Source organism: Neovison vison, chromosome 2 (genome assembly GCF_020171115.1).
Source record: "Neovison vison isolate M4711 chromosome 2, ASM_NN_V1, whole genome shotgun sequence".
NCBI classification, from domain to species: Eukaryota; Metazoa; Chordata; class Mammalia; order Carnivora; family Mustelidae; genus Neogale; species Neogale vison.
The window spans coordinates 31259242-31281205 of record NC_058092.1 but is presented as its reverse complement, the minus strand read 5'-3'; the positions used below and the strand labels follow the sequence as shown (position 1 = coordinate 31281205).

Below are 21964 nucleotides of genomic sequence, written 5' to 3'. Positions count from 1 at the left end.
CAAGGCAATGGGAAAGCATCAGAAATGGCACCAGGCAATCTAATCTAAATGTGGAACCCTCTGGTTCCAAGTAAAATGGTGCAGTATGCTCTTAATCCCACCCCACCCACCAGAAGGCCTCCTTCCCCTCCCCTCCACATATACACAAACCCCAGGCCATCCCAGTGCGAAGACTTTCCCACTTACCATTTTAACTTTCTCAAAAACAACAGGTTCCATTTTTTTCTCCGGAGCTGGTTCACTTCCTCTTTTCCACTTGTCATCTTTTTCTTTCTGTAATGATTTAACAAAACAAGACAAAGAACACAGGCCCCACGGTGACCAACAGTTAGACAAATTGTAATTCCAAATGTGCAAAAAGGACAGAAAAAATTCCTGTTGAATCTGAAGCAGGAGTCTGACAAACATGGGGGTTTCTTTGTACCACAGTAGCCTCAATGCTGTAAGAGACATCTTTCACTAAGTGCCTCCTTGTTCTGTCTAACTCACCTATGACTCCTGAAATGCGAGTCCAGGCTACCTACAGAAGTTAAAAACGTTTCACCAGTTTGTTGCCCCTTTGTGACCCAAGTTTAACTTACTCATGCTTTGAGGGGTCCCCCTCATTTTGGTACACCAGTAAATAAATTCGTGTTCATCTTACCTAACATACATCCTTTGTGATTTTTTTTTAAAGATTTTATGTATTTATTTGACAGAGAGAGACCAAGCAGGAAGAGAGGCAGGCAGAGAGAGAGGAGGAAGCAGGCTCCCTGCCAAGCAGAGAGCCTGATGTGGGACTCGATCCCAGGACCCTGAGATCATGACCTGAGCCAAAGGCAGAGGCTTAACCCACTGAGCCACCCAGGTGCCCCATCCTTTGTGATTCTAATTCAATCATAAATCCTCTCAATGTTACTCTCCTCTTTTTAAAATCAGAAAATAAACTGTAATTTCAAGCTTAAATATTAGGAAAACAAAAAATTAAGGATATAAGGGCAAAGGGGGAAAAAAAGAGCAAAAGGATTAAAGTATCCCTTTTAGGGGGTCCTGAAAGAGTTGCCTGGAAAAAAAAAAAAGCACATCAAAAATAAGAGGTTAGAGGGGCACCTGGGTGGCTCAGTGGGTTAAAGCCTCTGCCTTCAGCTCAGGTCATGATTCCAGGGTCCTGGATCGAGAGCCCCGCATAGGGCTCTCTGCTCAGCAGGGAGCCTGCCTCTACCCCCACCCCGCACCCCGCCTGCCTCTCTGCCTACTTGTGATCTCTGTCTGTCAAATAAATAAATAAAATAAAATACTTTCTTGAGGGGCGCCTGGGTGGCTCAGTGGGTTAAGTCGCTGCCTTCGGCTCAGGTCATGATCTCAGGGTCCTGGGATCGAATCCCGCATCAGGCTCTCTGCTCGGCAGGGAGCCTGCTTCCTCCTCTCTCTCTCTGCCTGCCTCTCTGCCTACTTGTAATCTCTCTCTGTCAAATAAATAAATAAAATCTTTAAAAAATAAAATAAAATAAAATAAAATACTTTCTTGAGGGGAGAAAGATCTCAAAAATAATAGTGTTGATAGTGTCTTCTAAGACAGCATAAAACAGTGCAACTTCTGTAAAGTATATTGGCAAAACTAAAAAGAGACAAATACTGAAGCCCTTTGACCTAGATAATACCATATCTTGTAATGTATCTTAAGAAAATAATCCAAAATGTGGAAATATAACCTTATGCAGAAGTTCATCCCAGAATTATTTATGCTGAAGAAACACTTAAACAACCTTTCTTGTCTTCTACATTGTCTGTGATATAGAATATACTGATCTAGTAACTCACTGAAGGATGTAACAATTAAGTTATGAACATTATATAAGTAACATAAAAATACATAATATGCTACACTGAATGAAAATAGTAGACAATTTATATAACTATTATAATTGTGCCTCCTAAAAGTAACTACAAAAAAGAGGGAACACACCAAGGTGATCATCACTGGTAAAGATGATAAAGGTAGGCATGGATTTTCTACTTTAATTTTCTTATTATCTGTAATATGATATTATAGCCACAAAGAACACATGTGGCTATGTCTGTTTCATGCATGATGTAGTGCTTTAATACAGAACACTTTATTTCTTGAAGTGAAAAATACTTTATCTGTCCATTTAAAAATAATACTCTAACAGAGCCACTTTTTTTTCAATTTGATTATTACCTGCCTTCACTTAGCAAATATTAATTCTTGGCATATAAATCTTCACAAGAATATTTTCAAAAACTAAGTACATCAAATAAAAATTCTTGGAAGAGCTTTTTGGTAAACAGAAGGTATTTCTTTCCTAAGTGAAAACATTCAGTGAGTAAAACAGGCTGTTTGCATGGGTATGGTACACCAGCAATGTAAGTCTGAATGAACACTATCTTCATATAGCAACTCTTCCCTCCTCCCCCATTGTCTGGATTATCTCAGATACTCAGCTCTGACCTCATCTGATTTCATATCTTTCGGTACAATGAACAGTACTGAGCAGACAGACCAGTTTTCTACATATCAAAGGAAATGTGTGTGCTTTGGTTCCAAACTCTTTTTGATGATGCCATCCAAGCTGTGGCTCTACACTGGGCTGATTCTTTCACAGAACAGTTATGACAGATTCTGGATGACTATGAAGTAAGAGTCCCTCATACTAAGTTGAGAAGGAATTATCTTTGCCTAACTAAATAGATTACCCTGCACTTACTTGCCTACATTGAAACTCACCTGCTAGTTGATGCCCCTTTTCACAAAACCCAAAAGATCAATCTGGAGCAGATTCCAATTAGTTTGACTTTAAATTACCCAGAAGGGCTTAGAGTCCTGTATATCCTCCATTAAAATACAAAACTGGAAGATGATATATTGGACTTATGTTAGAGCTGGAGAATCCCATACTCTATACTTCTGAAGCTAAAGAAATAGTCAATTATTCCTAAGCAAATTTACTATAGAGTTTATCAAAGGCTTTTTTAGGTTGTCATACTGGTTCCTCTTTAGTTGTCACTAGTCAGGCACCTTTCCTTCTTCCAGAAACCTTTTGTATTTCACCAGTATGTTATTCTTGTCCTAGTTACACTGTGCTTCAGATTCTAACCAAATGCCTAGGATGGAAAGTGAGCTTGGCAACTGGTAGTCTCCTTCTAAAACCCTTTTCGGGAACAGGGTCCCACTGTGTCCATCAACACACTGGTAATACACACTTGTCACACTGAAGAAAACTTTGGTGATTTAGTTAATTTTGTTGACTTCATTTACAGAAAAAAATACATATATACACAGACATTTATACACATAGATACACAGACATATTACTAGTATGCCCAACATCTCCATCTGAAGGAATAATTTGGAACTGGGAATCATTGACACCTAAATACAGATCAAGGCAAAGAACTCACTGATGGTTTGCCCTGTCTGTCCCTGACATGGAAGTCTGCTCCATGATATCTTGTGGCCTTGATTCAATAATTAGCTTTTTTCTATTATTTTTTTTTATGATTTTGGAGTATTTCAGTAGCTCTTAAATTCTTCCCTGGCCTGATTTATAAGCAAATTACTTATTTTGAACAAAGCTTGAAAGATTTATAACCAACCCTAAAGGCATTGATGTCCAAACTTCGGTCCATGTATTTCTTCTTCTCGTATTTATCTCGAATAAATCCCTCGACAGCTCTGCAAAAGCTTATTAAGGTTAAATCAAACAAATCTTTCCCATTGTATGACTCTAACAGGTCGATCTGTATTCAACAGAATGTTGTCCTCCTCTTTCCCTCCTGCCTTGTTTCTCCATATGGCTCCTGTTTCTTCACATGCAGTTTCCCTGACCACAACCTTAAAATGCTTCCTTCATGGTTACTGCAGGTAATCACCATTTTCTATGATTTTCCTTCAGGATAATGATAGCAGCAAATGGGATTAATCTTCATACTGACATCAGAGGAACCTGAGGCTCTTCTAGAATACAGGTAAAGCAGCCAATTATCTATTTTAAAGCCCCTGGGTCAAAGGCCTTATACAAAGGCACCTGGAGTGCCCCTTAAAACTATAAGCCCTTGTGTGCCATGACCAGATTCTGATTAGTGTCTCTTCTGCAGGGCCCCAAATCTGCATTTTAACAGGTTCCACCCACACCCAGCAAAAAGCAAACTCTAAAAAGACAGTCTACAAACCACATTTTGAGAAGCACTGCCTTTATGACATTTGGTTTTGTGAGTGAGTGCTACGCCCTGTTGAGGGGATGGGGGAAGAAAGTTATTGATTAACTGGTTAATAACAGTTCATTCTTTCACAGAGGACACAGAAAAGGCATTAAGAATGAATGGTAGTTTTGCTGATTCAATACAGCACAGTAATCTATTCTTTTTGGCACACAATAGTTTCAAAGATTCAAAAACTATCAGAGATGTCACTTTATGGGAGAATTCACAGTGAGCCACTGCAGTCTTTTTTTTTTTTTTTTTTTTTTAAGATTTTATTTTATTTATTTGAGAGAGAGAGACAGTGAGAGAGAGAATGAGCGAGGAGAAGGTCAGAGAGCGAAGCAGACTCCCCATGGAGCTGGGAGCCTGATGTGGGACTGGATCCCGGGACTCCAGGATCACGCCCTGAGCCAGAGGCAGTCGTTTAACCAACTGCGCCACCCAGGCGTCCCGAGCCACTGCAGTCTTAATTCCCAAATGAGTCTTCTCCATGTGACAGCACCATTCTGATATTAGAAAGTATAAATATGTTTTTTGTATGTGTTGGTGGCAGGAGAGAAAAAAGCAAGACTTTGACTACACCACATAGAGATGGCCCAGTCAGATCAAGGGGCTTGAGTCTTGTGTGACTCTCCCAAAACACCAAAATACCAGTCAGCCTTCTAAGTCACTCCAGAAAAGATACGGGTCTATTTGAGGTCGCCGAAAAGTCTCAGGAAGGTAGGCTTCATAAAGTCGGTTTGCCTTTCCATTTCCCATCTCCTGCATGCACTGCAATAAAAAAGATGTAGAAACATGGAATGTCAGATGAGGAAAGACTTGAAAAACTTCTTGCCCAACTGCAGCATTTTACAACTGAAGAATCAACCCGATGGTGGCAGAACAAGATCCATGCTCATACCCTGATTTCCCATCCACGATTCTCTCCATACCAGTGCCGATCATTTGCCTCCATGATTGTCCATCACAAACACACCCCTTCGTGCTTTTTATTGAAAAATCTGACAAGATATATTTAATTCAATAATAATTCAAGACCCCATTTGAAATCTCAAGACACGCAACTACCAATTAAAATGTCTACTTGATAAGCAATAATCAGTATGTAATCAGGCAGGCAATAATTGAGTAATAACTAGAATTCTGAGTTTATATGTTAATTAACCTATTCAGCTTTATTACCAAGACATGTGCTTCCCATTAGGCCTTTTAAATAGATTCCTTAACACTTGTGAGGGGTAAATCCCTGAATTTTTTATCTTCAAATTCCCAAATACCTCAATGGCATGTAATTTCCTTCATTAGATATAGTAAAGTGGAACTGAAAAATACAAATAATCTTTTAGACTTTGATGACTCTATAAAAGCAGTCTAAAGTAATTTCTAAAGCCTTTTCTGGTTAAGAAAACCTCTTATTTCCACCACCAACTGTAACAACTATTTTTTGGATCCTTTCTTCCCACTCCCACCCCCCTAAAAAAAGGAAAAAAGTTTTAATTACTTCTAAAAGTTTTGATGTGGGAAGAGAACAGAGAAGAATGAAGCTACATAGAGCTGCAGATCTTAAGCCAGCGAGACTCACCAACATAAGTGTCTTACTCCCAGCCCACCAACATAACAGCAAGCAAGATTCACACACATATTTTAGCAATAAAATATGTCTGTAAATTGGAGTATCTGTGTGTGTGTGCGCGCGCACACGCGCGCACACGCAGGTGCACATGACTATCTAAAACTACAAATGTTAGATCTGCACATCCCAGGGGCCTTAGAAAATAATCCAAAGATCCCCCTTTATACCTTGCGGGCATATCCATGGGGTCCTAGACCATAGACTTTGGGTTTTGAAGGAGGTAAAATATGGGTAGAATAACTTATATCTTAAATAGAAAGAGTAAGAATGTTCTCTTAAGGTATAAGAATCTGACATAAGTGTTTCACAACTAATTTTTCTTTATCTTCACCCTTGTGCCCCGTATGATTGAAATTCATATGGAACTACTCTTACATGTAAATATGGGAACAGCTGACTCACTGTTGGGCTATGTAAGTACCTGAATCTGTTCTTGAGTCCACTGGTCGAGGTTAACTGATTTTACCCTGGATATGTGCACCCCCAGATTCCTGTGGATTCCAGCACATCGAATGCAGATGAAGACACCAATGTTCCAGGAGGCCCATCGTGGCCCTATGAAGGTCAGGAACAGGGCAATAAAACATAAATTAAAACAATATTCAAGGCCCAAGTGGGAATACTTAGATTATCAGACAACATTTCTGCTAGAACATAAAGGAGGGAACCGTTACCACATTCACCCTTTTTTAATGGTTTTGTTCACTCCCCCAAGGATCAGTGCCTTTTTTTTTTTAAGTTTAGTTTAAATTTAAAGATACCATACTGTGGTTTTTTTAGTATATTCACACAGTTGTGCAAACATTATCACTATTTAACTGCAAAACATTTTCATCTCCCCCAAAAGAAATCACAAACCCATTAAAAGTAACCCACTATTTCCTCTCAATTCCTCCCCACCAGACCCTGGCAATCACATATCTCTCTGTCTCTATAGATTTGCCAATTCTGGATATTTCATGTGAGTGGAATTATATAGTATGTGGTATGTATGTATGGAGCAGCTTTTTACAGTATTTGAGAATATGATTGCTAAAATGCAGATATTATAACACTGTTACTCATATAAAAAAGTATCCCAGGAGAACAGTGCAAAGTCACATCACATTCCATTTAGTATCTTGCATGAATAGCCTTCTCTCAAGAAGCTTTTCAATGATTGTCAGGCCTGGATTCAGTTTTCCTACCAGGAAAAAAGATACAGACATGCCATGCCAGCCCAAGTCTCAGCCTGAAATTTAAAACTTTGTTTATCTTCCCCTCCCACCAGGCCTATAAAATATGCATCCTGATTAACTTAATAGGATCTTCTCCCCTTGAGCTGATGTCCCCACTTTACCCAACTACAGAACTCTCTCGATTCAAGACTGTCAAATAACAAAGATGCTTACTTCAATAAAAAAGAAATCTCAGGTATACATTTTAATAAAACACTTATATAATCTCCTACCCCTTGCCAACTTTGCTCATTCTATTAATCACTCTGGAAAATCATCAAACTCCTCTCCATAGTTTTTAAGCAGGAAAAAAACAACTTGCTTTTATATGATACCTGCCAAAAAATTACTGAAAAGTCACTAATGTTTCCTTCTCCATCATTCCACTAGGCAGAGGTTTACCATATAAAATAAGCATGATATCAAAGTTAGAGGTTGCAATAAAGAATGAAAAGACACCAAATGATTCTTTACAGAGATAAACAGGATCTGTTAGAAGAGCCAAGGGCACTGGACTTCAATTCTGCCAGACACAATTACTTGGTTAGTCTGCAGGTTCTGAGAGCCACTTTAATGAAACAATGCTAGAACTGTATGGCAAAAAATTATTCTTAGAAATCTGAATTCACAATTATTATAAATAAGAATGTAATTTTCTTAATATTCAGATACTATGGCAAATACTAAAAATACAGAAAGCTCCAATCCTCCCTATAACCACCAGGTGGTGTTCTCTGCCTGAAATTTTATCCCAGTACCTTCTTATTGCAACTATCTTGATAGGCTCAGATTTATCTTCTGAAAAGAACTTCAGCCGCTTGAAATCCCTAAATGGATTTGCACAGAGGGTCTGCCACACAGCTAATACACGCAAATGATGAACACACATCTTTCACTAGTGGGGAACTATATAAAAACAAAATGAAAGGCCTCAACAGATAGAAATGAGGTTTCTCTGGGTTTGTGTGTCTACACTGGGCTACAGTTTTCATAAAGAAATATAGGTGTATGATTTAAGTTATAGGGGATTAAAAACGGGACCAAAAGCTAATATTTTGTGTTTCTTTACCATTTTATCTTTGCTCCAGATTCTAGAACGCATAACGAGATAGTTAAAATATATTTGTTTACTAACACAACCAGAAGCCACTAACTAAAAGTTAGCTGTGGAATGCTACGCTGTTTGCTTCCAGGCCCTAAGTCCACACATGCCGATCCCCAATCCTCTAAGCCACTGTCACAGCTGTGGAATTTCTCCAGATCCCATTATAGAGTATGTAAAGTCTCTTTGCCCCTGAGGAACACAAGGCCAAGACCTGATACTATGAAGCCACTAACAAGGCCTCAGTACAGAAATGCAGGCAATACTACTTTCATGAAAAGTCAGACCACCTCCTCTGATCCCCTCCCACATCTGTCCCCAACCTTTTCCCAGTGGAATAGTGACAGTTGTAGCTCACTCAGCCTCCTTTAGTTTTAAGCCACTAGATTGATTAGTCAGTAACTATATGCACCATAAAGATTATGAAACTGGAGAAGAGGAAAACACAAAAGATGAAGGTTACTTTATATATCTGAAAATGCAGGAAAATGCTGTTATTAAAAGTACAAATTTGGGGGCACCTGGGTGGCTCAGTGGGTTGGGCCTCTGCCTTCAGCTCAGATCATGATCTCAGGGACCTGGGATCGAGCCCGCATCCAACTCTCTGCTCAGCAAGGAGCCTGCTTCCCCCGTCCCCCACCCTGCTTCCTGCCTCTCTGCCTACTTGTGATCTCTCTCTGTCAAATAAATAAATAAAATCTATTTTTTAAGTACAATTTTTGCAGCCAGAAAAAGCTTAGATTTAAATGTTAGCTCCATTAATAATTAGCTGCATGACCTTCAGAGAGATACTTAAACTTGCTAAGCCTCAGTTTCATCATCTATAAAATGTGTACCTCACAGAATACAGAGGGATGATAATATAAGAGAGCTACAAGTAATAACATGGTATAGAATGAGATTTCCAGTACCCATTTCCCATTCATCATCTCCCTGTAAAGGCTGGTTAACTCATTAATATGCATATACCAACACTCTATGCAACACCACAGAACGCTTCTTTTTAGACAGAAATATGAGTTCTAGTCTTAAAATGTCAGAACCAAAACTGACTGACTAAACATCTGAAAGAAAAAATTTACCCTGGATCCAATTTCAAATATTCTACAAAACATGAAATTTTATAAGCAGATTCCTTTATCTCCCTGAAAATATTCCTTGAAAATATACTATCTAAACTTCCACCTATTCCCCTTCTCTGCTGTACTCCCCCACCCTGCCTTTGTGCCCACACATGTATTTACCACACATACAAAGGCCCCAAACTGTCAACCTGACAGACTTGGATTCCACAGTACCTGGGGTTGCTGCAACAAGGCCAGCCTACTTAAATCTGGTAAACTTCCAAAGATAAAAACAATTGTTCAGTACACATTGGTCATGGCAACAAAGCAGGAAATAACAAAAGATACCCCTTTCCAAGTTGAAAATGGAAAGGGACTCTGAGAGGCAATACTATCAACCATTTTGAAAGCAAACAGGATAGAGAAGCGATATAAACTGGTAGTAGTTAGCACAACACAAGAACAAGGTCATGGCTAAGTGAACATATTCCACAGGCCCCGAAGAGCAGGTTCCAGAAGCATTAAGTAGTATTAAAACTAACATGTAATCACTCTGCAATAAGCAATCAATGAAAAATTTTAAAGTATATGGATTTGGTTGATCTGTCAAGAATTTGACTGTGGTAAGCACCACCTCAGGATCAGGGAAATCTGGGCTTACAATGAGTAGTTGCATATGTTCTGACAAGTCTTTTTAGGGCTTATGTTTCCATTTGTAAAATGGAAAGCATGTAAGTAAATCCTATTTACATTCAACTATTGGAAAGCTTTCTACATACCAGCTACTGCTATAAATTTCCTTTGCTGCTACAACTTCCCCCACCACCAGAGCTGCTAGCTTTTAGAGGGTTCTGGGCTTGAGAAGTTAGCAGAGAGAGAGAAAAAAACTACAGTTACAGATAGCTTGAAGCTAGTATTATAATAATTACAGCTTGCTGATCTCTAACCTATGGAGTTCTAAACAAATAAATACTGAGCGAAAGAAAAACATACTGATACATTGATGGCTACACATACTGAGACTTGCTAGCATCCTGGAGCAACTGAAAAGCTCTTCAACACCAAGGGCCAAAGAAGAAAAAAAAATTTTTCCATCTTTACATCCAAGCCCTGTTGAGTCTACCCTGGAAACTCCCAAGTCTATCAATCTCTACTTAAACCTATCTCACCTATAAGCACTTGTTCTTCGAACATTATTTACTGAGTACCTACTATATGCCAACACTCTGCTTCGGTACAGGGATACAAAGGCAGACACAGTACAGGTAAGATTCCCTGACTCAAAAAGCTCACAGACTAACTGGTCTCTAGCCTCCAACCAGAATAATCTTTCTAAAACTCAAATCTGTACAGATCAGAACCCTGAATACAAACATGACACAGGTCTCACATAGAAATGTGAAAATGTAAACTGGAGTGAATTTTCTGAATGGCATATTCCAAACTAAGCTCTCAATCCTTTGCCACAAAACCTGTTCTTTCTCCATTCTTCTTAGGATCTTAGTGAATTACAATTCCATCCATTCAACTGTATCAGTCAGAAATGTACACCTTTCTCCCTCAATCCCCCATATCTACGCTATGACCAAGACCACAATATCTCTCAGATCACAATCCCTTCTCTCTGTTGGCAATGCTATTTCTCTAATATGAAGTCTCCGGATCTCCTGGACTAGCGCAATAACATCCTGATGTCTCTCCACTTTTATTTTTATGTTCTCTTCCCCTCTAGCCCCAAACCAAAACCATTTTCCACAAAACAGCCAGCTTGAACTCTCAGAGAAGCAAAAGCAACCTTATCTTTCAGCTGCGTAAAACAGTGAAAGACTTTCTACTATCACTGTTGGATTAAAGAACAAAATACTTAACATAGTCTCCAAAGTCTATGTGATCTAGCCCATGCCCACTTCCCCGGCCTCCCAACTCCAATACCAGTCTTCTTTCATTTCCTCAAAAAACCAACATGCTCCTTACATAGAGCTTTTGGCCTTTGTACACGTGGACCCTACTGCCTAAAAAGCTCTTTCCCTGACCCCTATCCACCACTTGCAGCCTGGTCGACTCCTATATATACATCAAAGGTCATAGCTGTAAAGTTTCTTCCTCAAAGGAACCTTTCGTTGGCCCCCCAATCTAAACCAGATGTTAATCTTTCTTCTGGCTTTAGCATTTTACTATAGAAAATTTCAAACACAAAAGCAGAGTATAATTAACTACCACCTTCTGCAATTACAAACCTCTGGCCAATGGTTTTTCGGCTATACTCCCACACACTTTCTCTTTCTCCCAACCTTGGAACATTTTGAGGCAAATCTCAAATATCATACCATTTGATCTGTACATAATTTGGTGTACATCAGTAAAAGACAGGACTTTTTAAAGGTTACAAAATTTCATTTACCTTTTGCTTTTTCCTAAGTCGTACCACACTTTATCATATTTTTATTTGTGTAATGGTTTAACACGTCTTCTCCACTAACCAATGCCACAAGAGCAGACAGCAGACCTGTGATGTTTGCTGTCATGTTCCCAGGACACACATGCCATAGTTCCTCAGAGAGCAAGAATTATTTAAAAGTAAATAAATTCTTTGACTCCCCCTTCCCAACCCATTCAATTCATCAGGAAAAGAACAGGTAAGAATTCATCAAGGAAACAATAGGTCAAGAACACATATATTAAGAACGTTCATTAATATATTTAGAATTATTTAATAAAAATTAGAAATAACAGATTACATAAATGTTGTGACTCTCTAATATATAAATATTTCCATGTTACACTAATTTTTAAACAGACTTTATTTTTAAGTAATCTCTACATCCAACATGAGGCTCGAAGCCACAACCCCCAGATCAAGGGTTGCATGCTCCATTGACTTAGCCAGCCAGATGCCCCCACAGTATACTAATCTTAAAATTGAATTTCAAAACAGTATATGCAGAATAATTCCGTTTTTAAGAGTATGAATAAATATATGCATATGCACAGAAAAAATGTCTAGAAGAACATATATAAAATATTAATATTAAAAGCTATTCTTTCTGGATAGTAGGGCTGTGAAACACTTATTTTCTTCTCTATATTTTTATGTACTCACTGAATTGTTTGCAATGAACTTCTATTATTTTGTAATCAGAAAAAAACAGTACAGATATTTGGAAAACAACACAGCCATCCATGACTCCTTATTGGCTGCAGGCGAGGCTGAAACACCTTAACGTGACATATAAAACCCTCTAGGAGCTTGTGCTTTACACATGCTGGGCAAATCATCATTCTGAAACTTACCATGTACTCACACCTGTTTACCTATACTATTCTTCCTACCTGGAATGGCTTTCTCCCCATCTCCTGCTTCCCAAACTTCAAAACCCAGTCCAACGTCACCTCCTCTCTGAGGCCCTCTAATGGAATAAACCTTGATCTTCTTCATGGTTAGTAGTCAGTGTATGCTTTGCTCTTCTAATACTTAATATCTTATTATACTTAGTTACTTACAAGTCTCTCTTGCCCTAAATAGACTGGGAGCTCTAGAAGGCAAAGACCACACTCCATCATTTATCTCAAATATTTAGTCCAATGCTTGCAAACATCCAAAATTAATATTTGTTAAGTGAAGTCATCAATAAAATTATATATGATTTTTTTCCTGTTTTGCAAAATGAATGTTTTCAAACACCTTAAAGGTGAAGCTACCACACAGAAAAGGGATTGGTTACTTTGGTGAGGCTCCAAAGGCAGAACTAGCACCAATGAGTAGAAGTTAATTTTAGCACACTCTGGGGAAGAAATTTGTAACAATTAAGGCTGTGTGAAAACAAATGCAGCCTATCCAGAAATGGTAGAATCCAGTTAAGTGCAGGTGTTCAAGCAGGGGCTGGATGAACATCTCTCAGGGACAGCAGAGAAACCTGCACAGTGGATGGCAAACCACGAGCCCCAAGGTGACTTCTACACCACAGTTCTACTAGCTGATCTGTAGGTAATTTGGGAGTCTCTTTCTGTTGACCTTCAATGGCTCTGAGAATGCAGCATGAGATAATCAATTTATGAAGATGTTAGGTCTTGATGCATCCAAGGAACTGAATCAAATTCAGTGTGTGGAGCCTGTGACTGGCACTGAAAAATGGCCTGAAAGTGACAGACTCATGAGTAAGAAGCTAAATCAACAAACTCTGGTTTGAGAACAGGGGTTACTTGACTTGGTCCGTCATTAAATCCCAACACAAAATTTAGGAGTCAAAGTGATACATAAGCAGTGATTATTTAAAGAACAATTCTAATGTTACCTCAGTTCCACTCATCATGTCCCTTCACCCCCCGATTTACCTACAAAGAATGCGCAGAAACACCATAGTCATCTTGGAGAAATTAAGGAAGGCTGCTGAGAGGTAGGTTTACCAGCCAATTTTCATCTACACAAAAGAAAACTCACTTAGTTCCCTTTTCTAAAATAACAATAAGCAGTAACTTTGAATGTCTGTATGCACGAACATTTTAAGGAACCACCAGATCAAAATAAGGGCTTACTCAATCAACCTCTGCTCTCAGAATGTTCTGCAAGAGAAGTTCCTTTCCATCCGGTCTGACTTACAAAAATGCTGTTTCCTTTTACAAAAAAGAGACACTGTCCATGTTCACGTATTTGAGAAAAGCAGAAGTTAAGCTTTTTGAATCTTTGAAACAAAGCAAACTGAAACTTTTCTGAGAGTGATTAGAGAATAAAGGTAAATACTACATGAAGGAATTTTAAATTGGGAAATCAGAGGTAGAAAGAACTTTAGCAGTCACTGAGTCTAATCCCTCACTGAATGCGGGCTATCCTTCTACAGGAGACCATTTGGGTCTTCCTTGAACAGCTCCAGTGCTAAGTGAGTTATGTACCATTTCAAAAGGTGGTTACACTCACTGTTAGATGACAATCACTATTAGAGATGCCTTCCTAATACTGAATCCCATTATTCTGCATTTTTATCTTCTGGTGCTTCTTCTAGACTCCTCCCATATTTATATAAAATAACAAGATATGCAAGATAAAGATGGAACTTAAGATAGTGTCTACTCAGGGCCGCTTGGGTGGTTCAGTCGGTTAAGCATCCAACTCTTGGTTTCAGCTCAGGTCATGATTTCGGGGTCCTGAGATAGAGCCCCACATGGGGCTGCACACTTGGTGCAGAGTCTGCTTGTCCCTCATCCTCCCCCTCTTCTTTTCCCCACTCTCTCTCCCTCTCCAATAAGTAAATAAAGTCTTAAAAAAAAGAAAAAAAAAAGAAAGCATATACCCATACACACAACCAAGTATGAAACAGATGAGCCAACTCAATCCAGGAGGTCAGTGATAGAACAGAGACAGCAACCAGATTGCTATGACATCCGTGGAGATGAAGCGAAGAAACATATCCTCCTACCAGGTAACCCAAAAAAAGGTTAGTGAAGTACAATGCTTCCAAGCACTCACTGATGAAATGATTAGTCAATCTACATCTAAACCTATTCCAGCAGTTAACTTAAAATGTCTTTTCTCTGAAGACATTAAAACTCAGAAATCAACAGGGAAGCAGACATTCTTCATCTTTCTATAGGTGTTAGCAGGGCTTACAGACCTGGATTTGCCTTGACTTTGCTCAGCCCTTGGGTAAGGGAGAATCAAAAAATTAAATACAACTGAAAAGGGGCCTAAAGGAATCACTCCAAAATAGTAACACAGCCAAAAGGCCAGGGGCCAAAACAAGGCACATGTCTACAGCTGCATGGAGCAGCTTTGCTCAGCAACTTTACACAGTGGCTATTGACCTCCTTGATATCCTAGCAAAAGCAGTGCTTGCTTTGAACTAGTCAGAAACATGCCTGTACAGACCTCCTGATATTTACTTAGCCCCCACTGCCACACCGTTAAGGACAGGGGTTATCTAAGCTGTGCCACTCATCAGCTGTTTGACTTCAGGCAAGGCAATTCACTTCTCCAAGAGTCAATTTCCTTACCTAGATAAGATTACCTCTGAAACCTAACTTTTCTCAAAGGTAGTAACATTATCTCTAAAATTCATTGAGCTACTCTGAAAAGACTCAAGGGAAGTTAACTTTTAGTAAATTTAGGGCCTCACCGGTCTTACTTTCCTGGTTAGTAGTAGGTGAGGATTCACTGTAGGTTGGGCTGTAACTATTCCTTCCCATCTGTCCCAGCAGTGGATAACTAGTGCATACTTAGGTGATGTTTCTAGTAATAAAAAAAAAAAAAAAAACTACCCAATCAACCAACCTGTACCATTATTACTCAACTCTTCAGAACACTTCAGAAGGGGAAGGGCAGGTCCAGTATGTCCTCCCCCCCACCCCCGTTTCTGAAAAGGTCGTTCTAGCAAGGTATGCTCTGATGATGTTATCACCCCATTCAAAGACATGTAACTGGACCCCCATGGTCTAGTGAACTTCAAACTCCTAAGTGTGGCTTAAATTCTTGCCTGATCCAGGCCCTTCTAGAATTAATTCTTATTACTCCTCTCTTTACCTCTATATACCAATAAAGATATCAATTCCCCCTTAAAACTGTGTGTACAATACTAGCTGCTATGCTCCAGCTACAGAGAAATGTCTGAAGGTAAATCCTCCCCACAGACACCCAGAGGACTTTTTCACATTCAGGAAAGGGGCACAGACAGAGGGACTCTTAGGCGAGGTAAGTCCCTGATTCCAACCACAGAGCCTCCAGCAAGTCCTGGAATGGCTATGCAGTATTCTTGGTGGTGCTGTCTGAAAGCCCGAGACAAGGTCCAAATCTCTTGGGGTTTCCCTGGGAAGTTCTGGTATGTGCTGCTATGATTGTTTTTACAGTAAAGAGCCAACATATTTTAAGGAGGGAAAAAGAGCTAGTCAAAAGATTTTTTGGCCAGGGTTGAAGAATCTCATAAAGTCAGTAAGAAGGTTCAGCTGATTACTCAAGCTGATGCCTCCAATGGAGGCCAGTCCTCTGATGTTATGAACATAGAATACCGCAAAAAATACAAATCTGAACATGGCCACCTGTTTGTTTGAAGACACAATAGGCTTTCTTGAAAAAGTACAGAAAAGTGAGGCCCCTAAGCTTTCCTTTCATGCAGTAATGATGGCTTGTCTTCAAGGACGCACACATGGCCACTCAAAGAGACATCAAAATCTCTCCTATTCCTACTCACTGGCGCCAAAAACACTAAAAGCATCTCGGAAGAATGTAGAACAACTTCGGAGGAAACGAAACGAATGGATGGTATGGTTGAAAATACTTACCTTCAGGAAAGCCTAGAGCTGCTTTCCCAAGAAGCCACAGGGTGGAAGCAAAGAGTGTGGGAACTGGAGGGGAAAAAATGCTTGAAAATTCTAAGACACACATGAAATAGGCTGTAAATGATAAACGGACAGCCAGCTAAAAATCTCCGACCAAGACTGTGCTGGAGATGACATGCCTGCCTGCTCTCTTTAGAGATACATGACTGATGGCAGTTGGGATTATACAAAAAGAATGGATCAGAAAATGGAGACCACCTAGACTATGAGTCCAAAGTCAATTGAAGAAACTCATTCGTGACTTAAACATCTCCTTAAAAAGTCCCGAAGGGAAAACGCTAGGAACATTTTAAAAATTATGTGAAGAAAATCTAATGAAAAAATAGCTTACAGGCCCAATGAGAAATTTCCAAACTGAGCAAGTATCATTGCAGTTTGAAGATTCACAGCTTACAAGTGACATTCAAGAGCTTCAGCTGAAACTTCTAACACTGACCCAGCTACAGCAAGAACATATAAAGAAACGTGCAGAAAGCTAATCAACAAGGTAATGTACTGCTTAGAAATGAAGAAACTTCCCAAAGTGTACGAAAGCATCAGCGGTATACACCAGCAGTGCAGCTTCTATGGAGAGAGGGCCAAAGACCTAGAGAGAGAACTGGAAAGAAACACTTCCTCTGCCAAAGATGGATTATGTCCCATGAGAAAAAAGCTCAACAAAGTTGGTTGGCTTCCCTGTCGACTGAGAGGAAAGCTCAATGAGCTAAGAAAAGAAGCTGGTCATAGCAGACAAAAATTGGCTAAAAAGAGAGTTTAAATTCCAACTTCCCCCCCACTGGCTATTCAACAAGCCGAGGCTTAAAAGGGCCAGGGCATCCCTCTCCTTCATCAGGTTCCCCAGAAAGGAGGAGGGTTAAACCATGAGGCTCGAGGGACCCAGGGGCACATGTAGGTTTGATTTAGCTTCTACAGCAGCTGCGCCCTGAACATCCACATCCAACCATGGGACATTTGCCTATTTCTCTCTTTAAAAGTAATTTTGATTTATCTCTTTTTAGGAAATGGCTGTTATTTAATGGATGCTGCATTTGCTTTCATTGTAATCCCTAAGAAATTGCTTATGTCATTCTTAGGAACATGTTATTTCCAGTTCATTGGACTCTCCAGAATTGGACCGTACAATTATTGCACTTTGATGTAAATAAAATATTCACTATTACTTAAACCATTAATTGAAATCTGACATGATTACATAGAGATATTTAAAACAATACAGGAAATGCTATGAGCTGTTAATTCAAAATTTACGAAAGTAACAACGTTTATCTCAATAAATTTTTATTAGTTTTAAAAACAATGCAACACAGGGCCACCCGGGGGGCTCAGTCAGTTAAGCATCTGACTCCTGATTTCGGCTCTGGTCATGATCTCAGGGTCGTGAGATCGAGCCCCATCTGCTGGAGATTCTCTCTCCCTTTCCCTCTGACATGCCCCCAAAAAACAAATATACAAACAAAAACAATTCAACTCAAACAAAAAGCAAATGACACCCCCAGCTAAACTTAGTAATATTTATATTCATTTAGCCCTAAATTCATAGATAAATTTAGTGGAATTAACATTTTGCAATTATTTCTTAATTTTTAAATTTCCTTTTAACCATTGTTACTTCATTTAGAATGTGCTTTGCTATTAAAAAAATGTGCTTTGCTGTTTAACTGTTTTTAAATTTTAAGGCAGTCAAAATATAAGTCTTCCCCTCTAAAAAAAAAACAAAAACAAAAAAACCCAGTTCTTGTTAAATAAATGCTCCCATGAGAGAGCAGTATACAAGCTGTAGTACATGCGCTGGGCCTCCAAGTGGAAAGCCCCACTCTTTCTGGAGAACTTTCAGGTCCACCTGGAAGATGAGGTCTCTTATTGTGTCAACCACCTCAGGAAGAAACCTGGATGCCTAACTACAGAGAAATGAGTAAAAGAGCCCTATGTGAGCAGCAGCACTAAAAGGCTAATTTGGATTTTACCTCAGGTCAAGTTCTCTGGAGAGTAAACTTCTGGATGATGGATCCTTAGATAGTACCTTTCTCATGGAAGAGAGCATGGTGCTCAGCAAAAAAAAAAATCAAGCCAAGTAAGCAGAAAGCTACACTGGTCCCATAAAGCTAAGGCATGGAGACCTCAGGATCAGGAAGTAGAACAGGGACTAGGAACAAACCAAGGGAGGATCAGCAATTAAATTTTGAAAGGGTGATTATTTTTTAGTCCAAAAATAGTGGATTATTTTTTAGGGGTGTATATTTCGTAATAAATTCCCTTTTTTGTTTTCCCTTTGTACTCAGAGTTCTAAACAGTCTTAACAGGACTAAGGGGAAAGAATCAAAGGAAGTGATTTGTGTCTCTACACCAGCCAAAGCTTTGGAACAGAGATGGCAATATGAGGAAAGCATTGATAATCCAGGAGAAGCAACCCCAAGTGAGAAAGAAAAGCAGGCAGGACACACTGGAGCTTCCTGGGCACCTATCATTTCTACTTTGGACACTCCTTCCTGAATTCATATTTTGGAGGCTCTAAATTTTGGTCAATAAGGAAAACTGGACTACTTACACTTTCCTGATTAACTCTGGATTTCTCACAAATAGCTGTACCTGGGCTATTATTTCTATTTGCAAAACATCATTTTGTTAAAATCTTGCTCTATCCACTTTCCCAATCACGCCTCTTCTCCTTCCCGCCCTGATTCCCAGAGCATCTTGTTGTTGTCTTGTGGCACTCATCTATGGCTATTTTGTTGTTGGGTTTTATTTTTATCTTTGTTTATTTCTGTAAGCTCCTTTATGTAACAACTAATTTAGTATACTTTTTAAAAAACCTAGTATCCTTCTTATGCAGACTTGAGGTTTAAACTGTTTATTTACTCAGAAAATCACACAAAGATAATACATATCATCCTACATATAAAGTTAGGGAAAGGGTATCCTTAATGCTCTATGTCTCCTGGGTAGCCCATGATATTTTAGCTCCAGCCAATTTCCTCTGAACAAAGACTCTGCTTAAAGCATTTATGAATAAGATAGAAGAGTGTCGGGTGAGACATGGCATCTCCAAAAAGGGAGGGAGGAAATAAAAAAATAGCTGCTTTCATAGGGGGCAGGAAGGAGATTGTTTCATTACGAGCTAAACAGTGAGACTATCTCAGTACGAACAATTGTTTGGCTTGAAGGCTTTATGTGGGCAATTACTCCAGCAAAGGCTCAGCTGGGATGGAACACAGAGCCTGCAAGGTTGGAGGGATAGGGACTGACACAGGCTTAAGTGTCTCAGTCATGGCTTTGGAATCCCAAAGCATCCCAGCAAGGATGCTCACAAAACGTACTCTACACAGTTGACAAACAGTACCTAACGCAGTCAAGATTATGGATTTGCAAGAAATGAGGAAAAGATGGCATGGGATGAAAAGTCATTCAACCTAAAATCAACATATTACAGCAAAAGTAACAAGTATTAAAAATAGATCTCATAAGAGAACTAGTACATTTCAATCACTACCTCAATGGCTAACAGCAGGCTGTGGGAAGGAGGTGTACAGGGAGGGATCACTGAGCTAAAAGCTGAGCAATCTTTTTTTTAAAAAGATTTTATTTATTTGACAGAGAGAGACACAGTGAGAGAGGGAACAGAAGCAGGGCGAGCGGGAGAGGGAGAAGCAGGGCGAGAGGGAGAAGCAGGCTTCCCACTGAGGAGGCAGCCCGTTATGGGGCTCGATTCCAGGACCCTGGGATCATGACCTGAGCTGAAGACAGACGCTTAACAACTGAGCCACCCAGGCGCCCCTAGGCAATCATTTCAAAGTTGGCCAAGTGGACCTGATGTTTCAAAACTTCAAACTATTATAATTGAAAGAATTTCTTATCACTCATGACCTCATTTCAGGTAACAAAAGCTCATCTAATTCACCTGAAGTCATTGTCTTCACCCTCTAAGGACATTTACTTCTGTACATTTTTTAGGTTCTTTCAGGTTAAAGCCTTAATTTTCTCTTGGCAACAACCAGTATCTACTCATATTGTGAAAAAATACTGAAGATGCAAAGGGAGCCCACCCCATTAGGAAAGGCATATCTTGAAAAGAAGCCACTAAAGAAGAATGATACAGCCCTTGACCTATGAGGTTGCTCTTCATTCTCCATCCCCAGGATCAGTAATAAGCAAAAGAGGAACAATATGAAAACACATATTAAAAATAGCCTACCTTCAAACAGTATCCCTCTTCTCTTCCTGGAGCAATGCAACTGAATCAATTTCCCCCAAGGGGCAATGTCAATGTCTGGAGACATTTTTAATTGTCACAACTGGCTGGGGGGGTAGGAGCAGGGACAAAGAATGCTACTGGCATCTGGTAAACATCCTACCAGGCACAGGATAACCTCTCAACAAAGAAGCATCCAAAATATCAACAGTGCTGAGGTTCAGAAGTCCTTCTCTACAGGCATCATTCCTAGGCCATTTAGTTTGAAGCATGTGAGATGAAGAACTACAATTCTGTGAAAAGTCCCTTCTCTTGTTCTGTAACATACAGATAAACATTTAGACACAGAATTCCCAAACTGGCAAGAACCTTAAGGATTATCTAGTCAAGCACAGTTGGAGAAACTAAGGTCCAGAGTGGTCAAGTCATTTACCCAAGTTCATAGAAGAAATCAGCAGCTGGGCTGGAATTAGAATCATCTTTATACACCTGACTATGGGTTATACACGGATGCTCAATGATGGTCGCTAAACTGATACCCTGTTCTTTAGGTGGTCTTTTCTCACTGGGAAGCCCAACATCTAAGACTGTGTATGAAGGTTCGTTTACATCCCTTCCTACCCACATTCTTCTTCCTCAAAGGAAGCCCACAAGTGAAGATACTAGAGCTCAAGAACAAGAGGCCAGGGGGTGCCTGGGTGGCTCAGTGGGTTAAAGCCTCTGCCTTCGGCTCAGGTCATGATCCCAGGGTCCTGGGATTGAGCCCCACATCGGGCTCTCTCCTCACCGGGGAGCCTGCTTCCCCCTCTGTCTCTCTGCCTGCCTCTCTGCCTACTTGTCATCTGTCAAATAAATAAAATCTTAAAAAAAAAAAAAAGAACAAGTGGGCAGGCAGAATATGCTGTTCAATTATTTGAAGGGAGGCTCATGCCTTTCCAGCAAAAGGAAGCTTTACACAAAACCTGAGTCCACAAACAAAGCCTTGTGCAAGACCATGGACACACGACCTTGTCTCCCCAATGGTGTGCAGCAGCTTTCCTAACACATCGGAGGAACGTCAACCAATGGCAAACAGATGGAAAATCAGTGCCAGTTTAACTGAATCACAACTGTATTCAAATAAGCTAGAGAACTTTCATTTCCAAACAAACAGCAGACAACAAATTAATTCTGGGATCAAAGTACAAATGGTCAGTCCAGTGGCAAGCTAAATGTTAGTCATCAAAACAGCCTTGG

General features: G+C 39.7%; 1 protein-coding gene across 1 annotated transcript in view; it reads right to left on the bottom strand.

Annotated features, from left to right (window-relative positions):
- The window catches only part of SMAP2 (small ArfGAP2), a 45967-nt gene that overhangs the window by 10423 nt on the left and 13580 nt on the right, over positions 1-21964 (bottom strand). The window contains exons 2-5 of the mRNA XM_044237925.1: positions 6258-6391; positions 4889-4974; positions 3598-3676; positions 187-273 (exon numbers count right to left, since the gene is read on the bottom strand). Of these exons, the coding sequence (XP_044093860.1) occupies positions 187-273; positions 3598-3676; positions 4889-4974; positions 6258-6391 (386 nt within the window). The remainder of the gene's footprint in view (positions 1-186; positions 274-3597; positions 3677-4888; positions 4975-6257; positions 6392-21964) is intronic.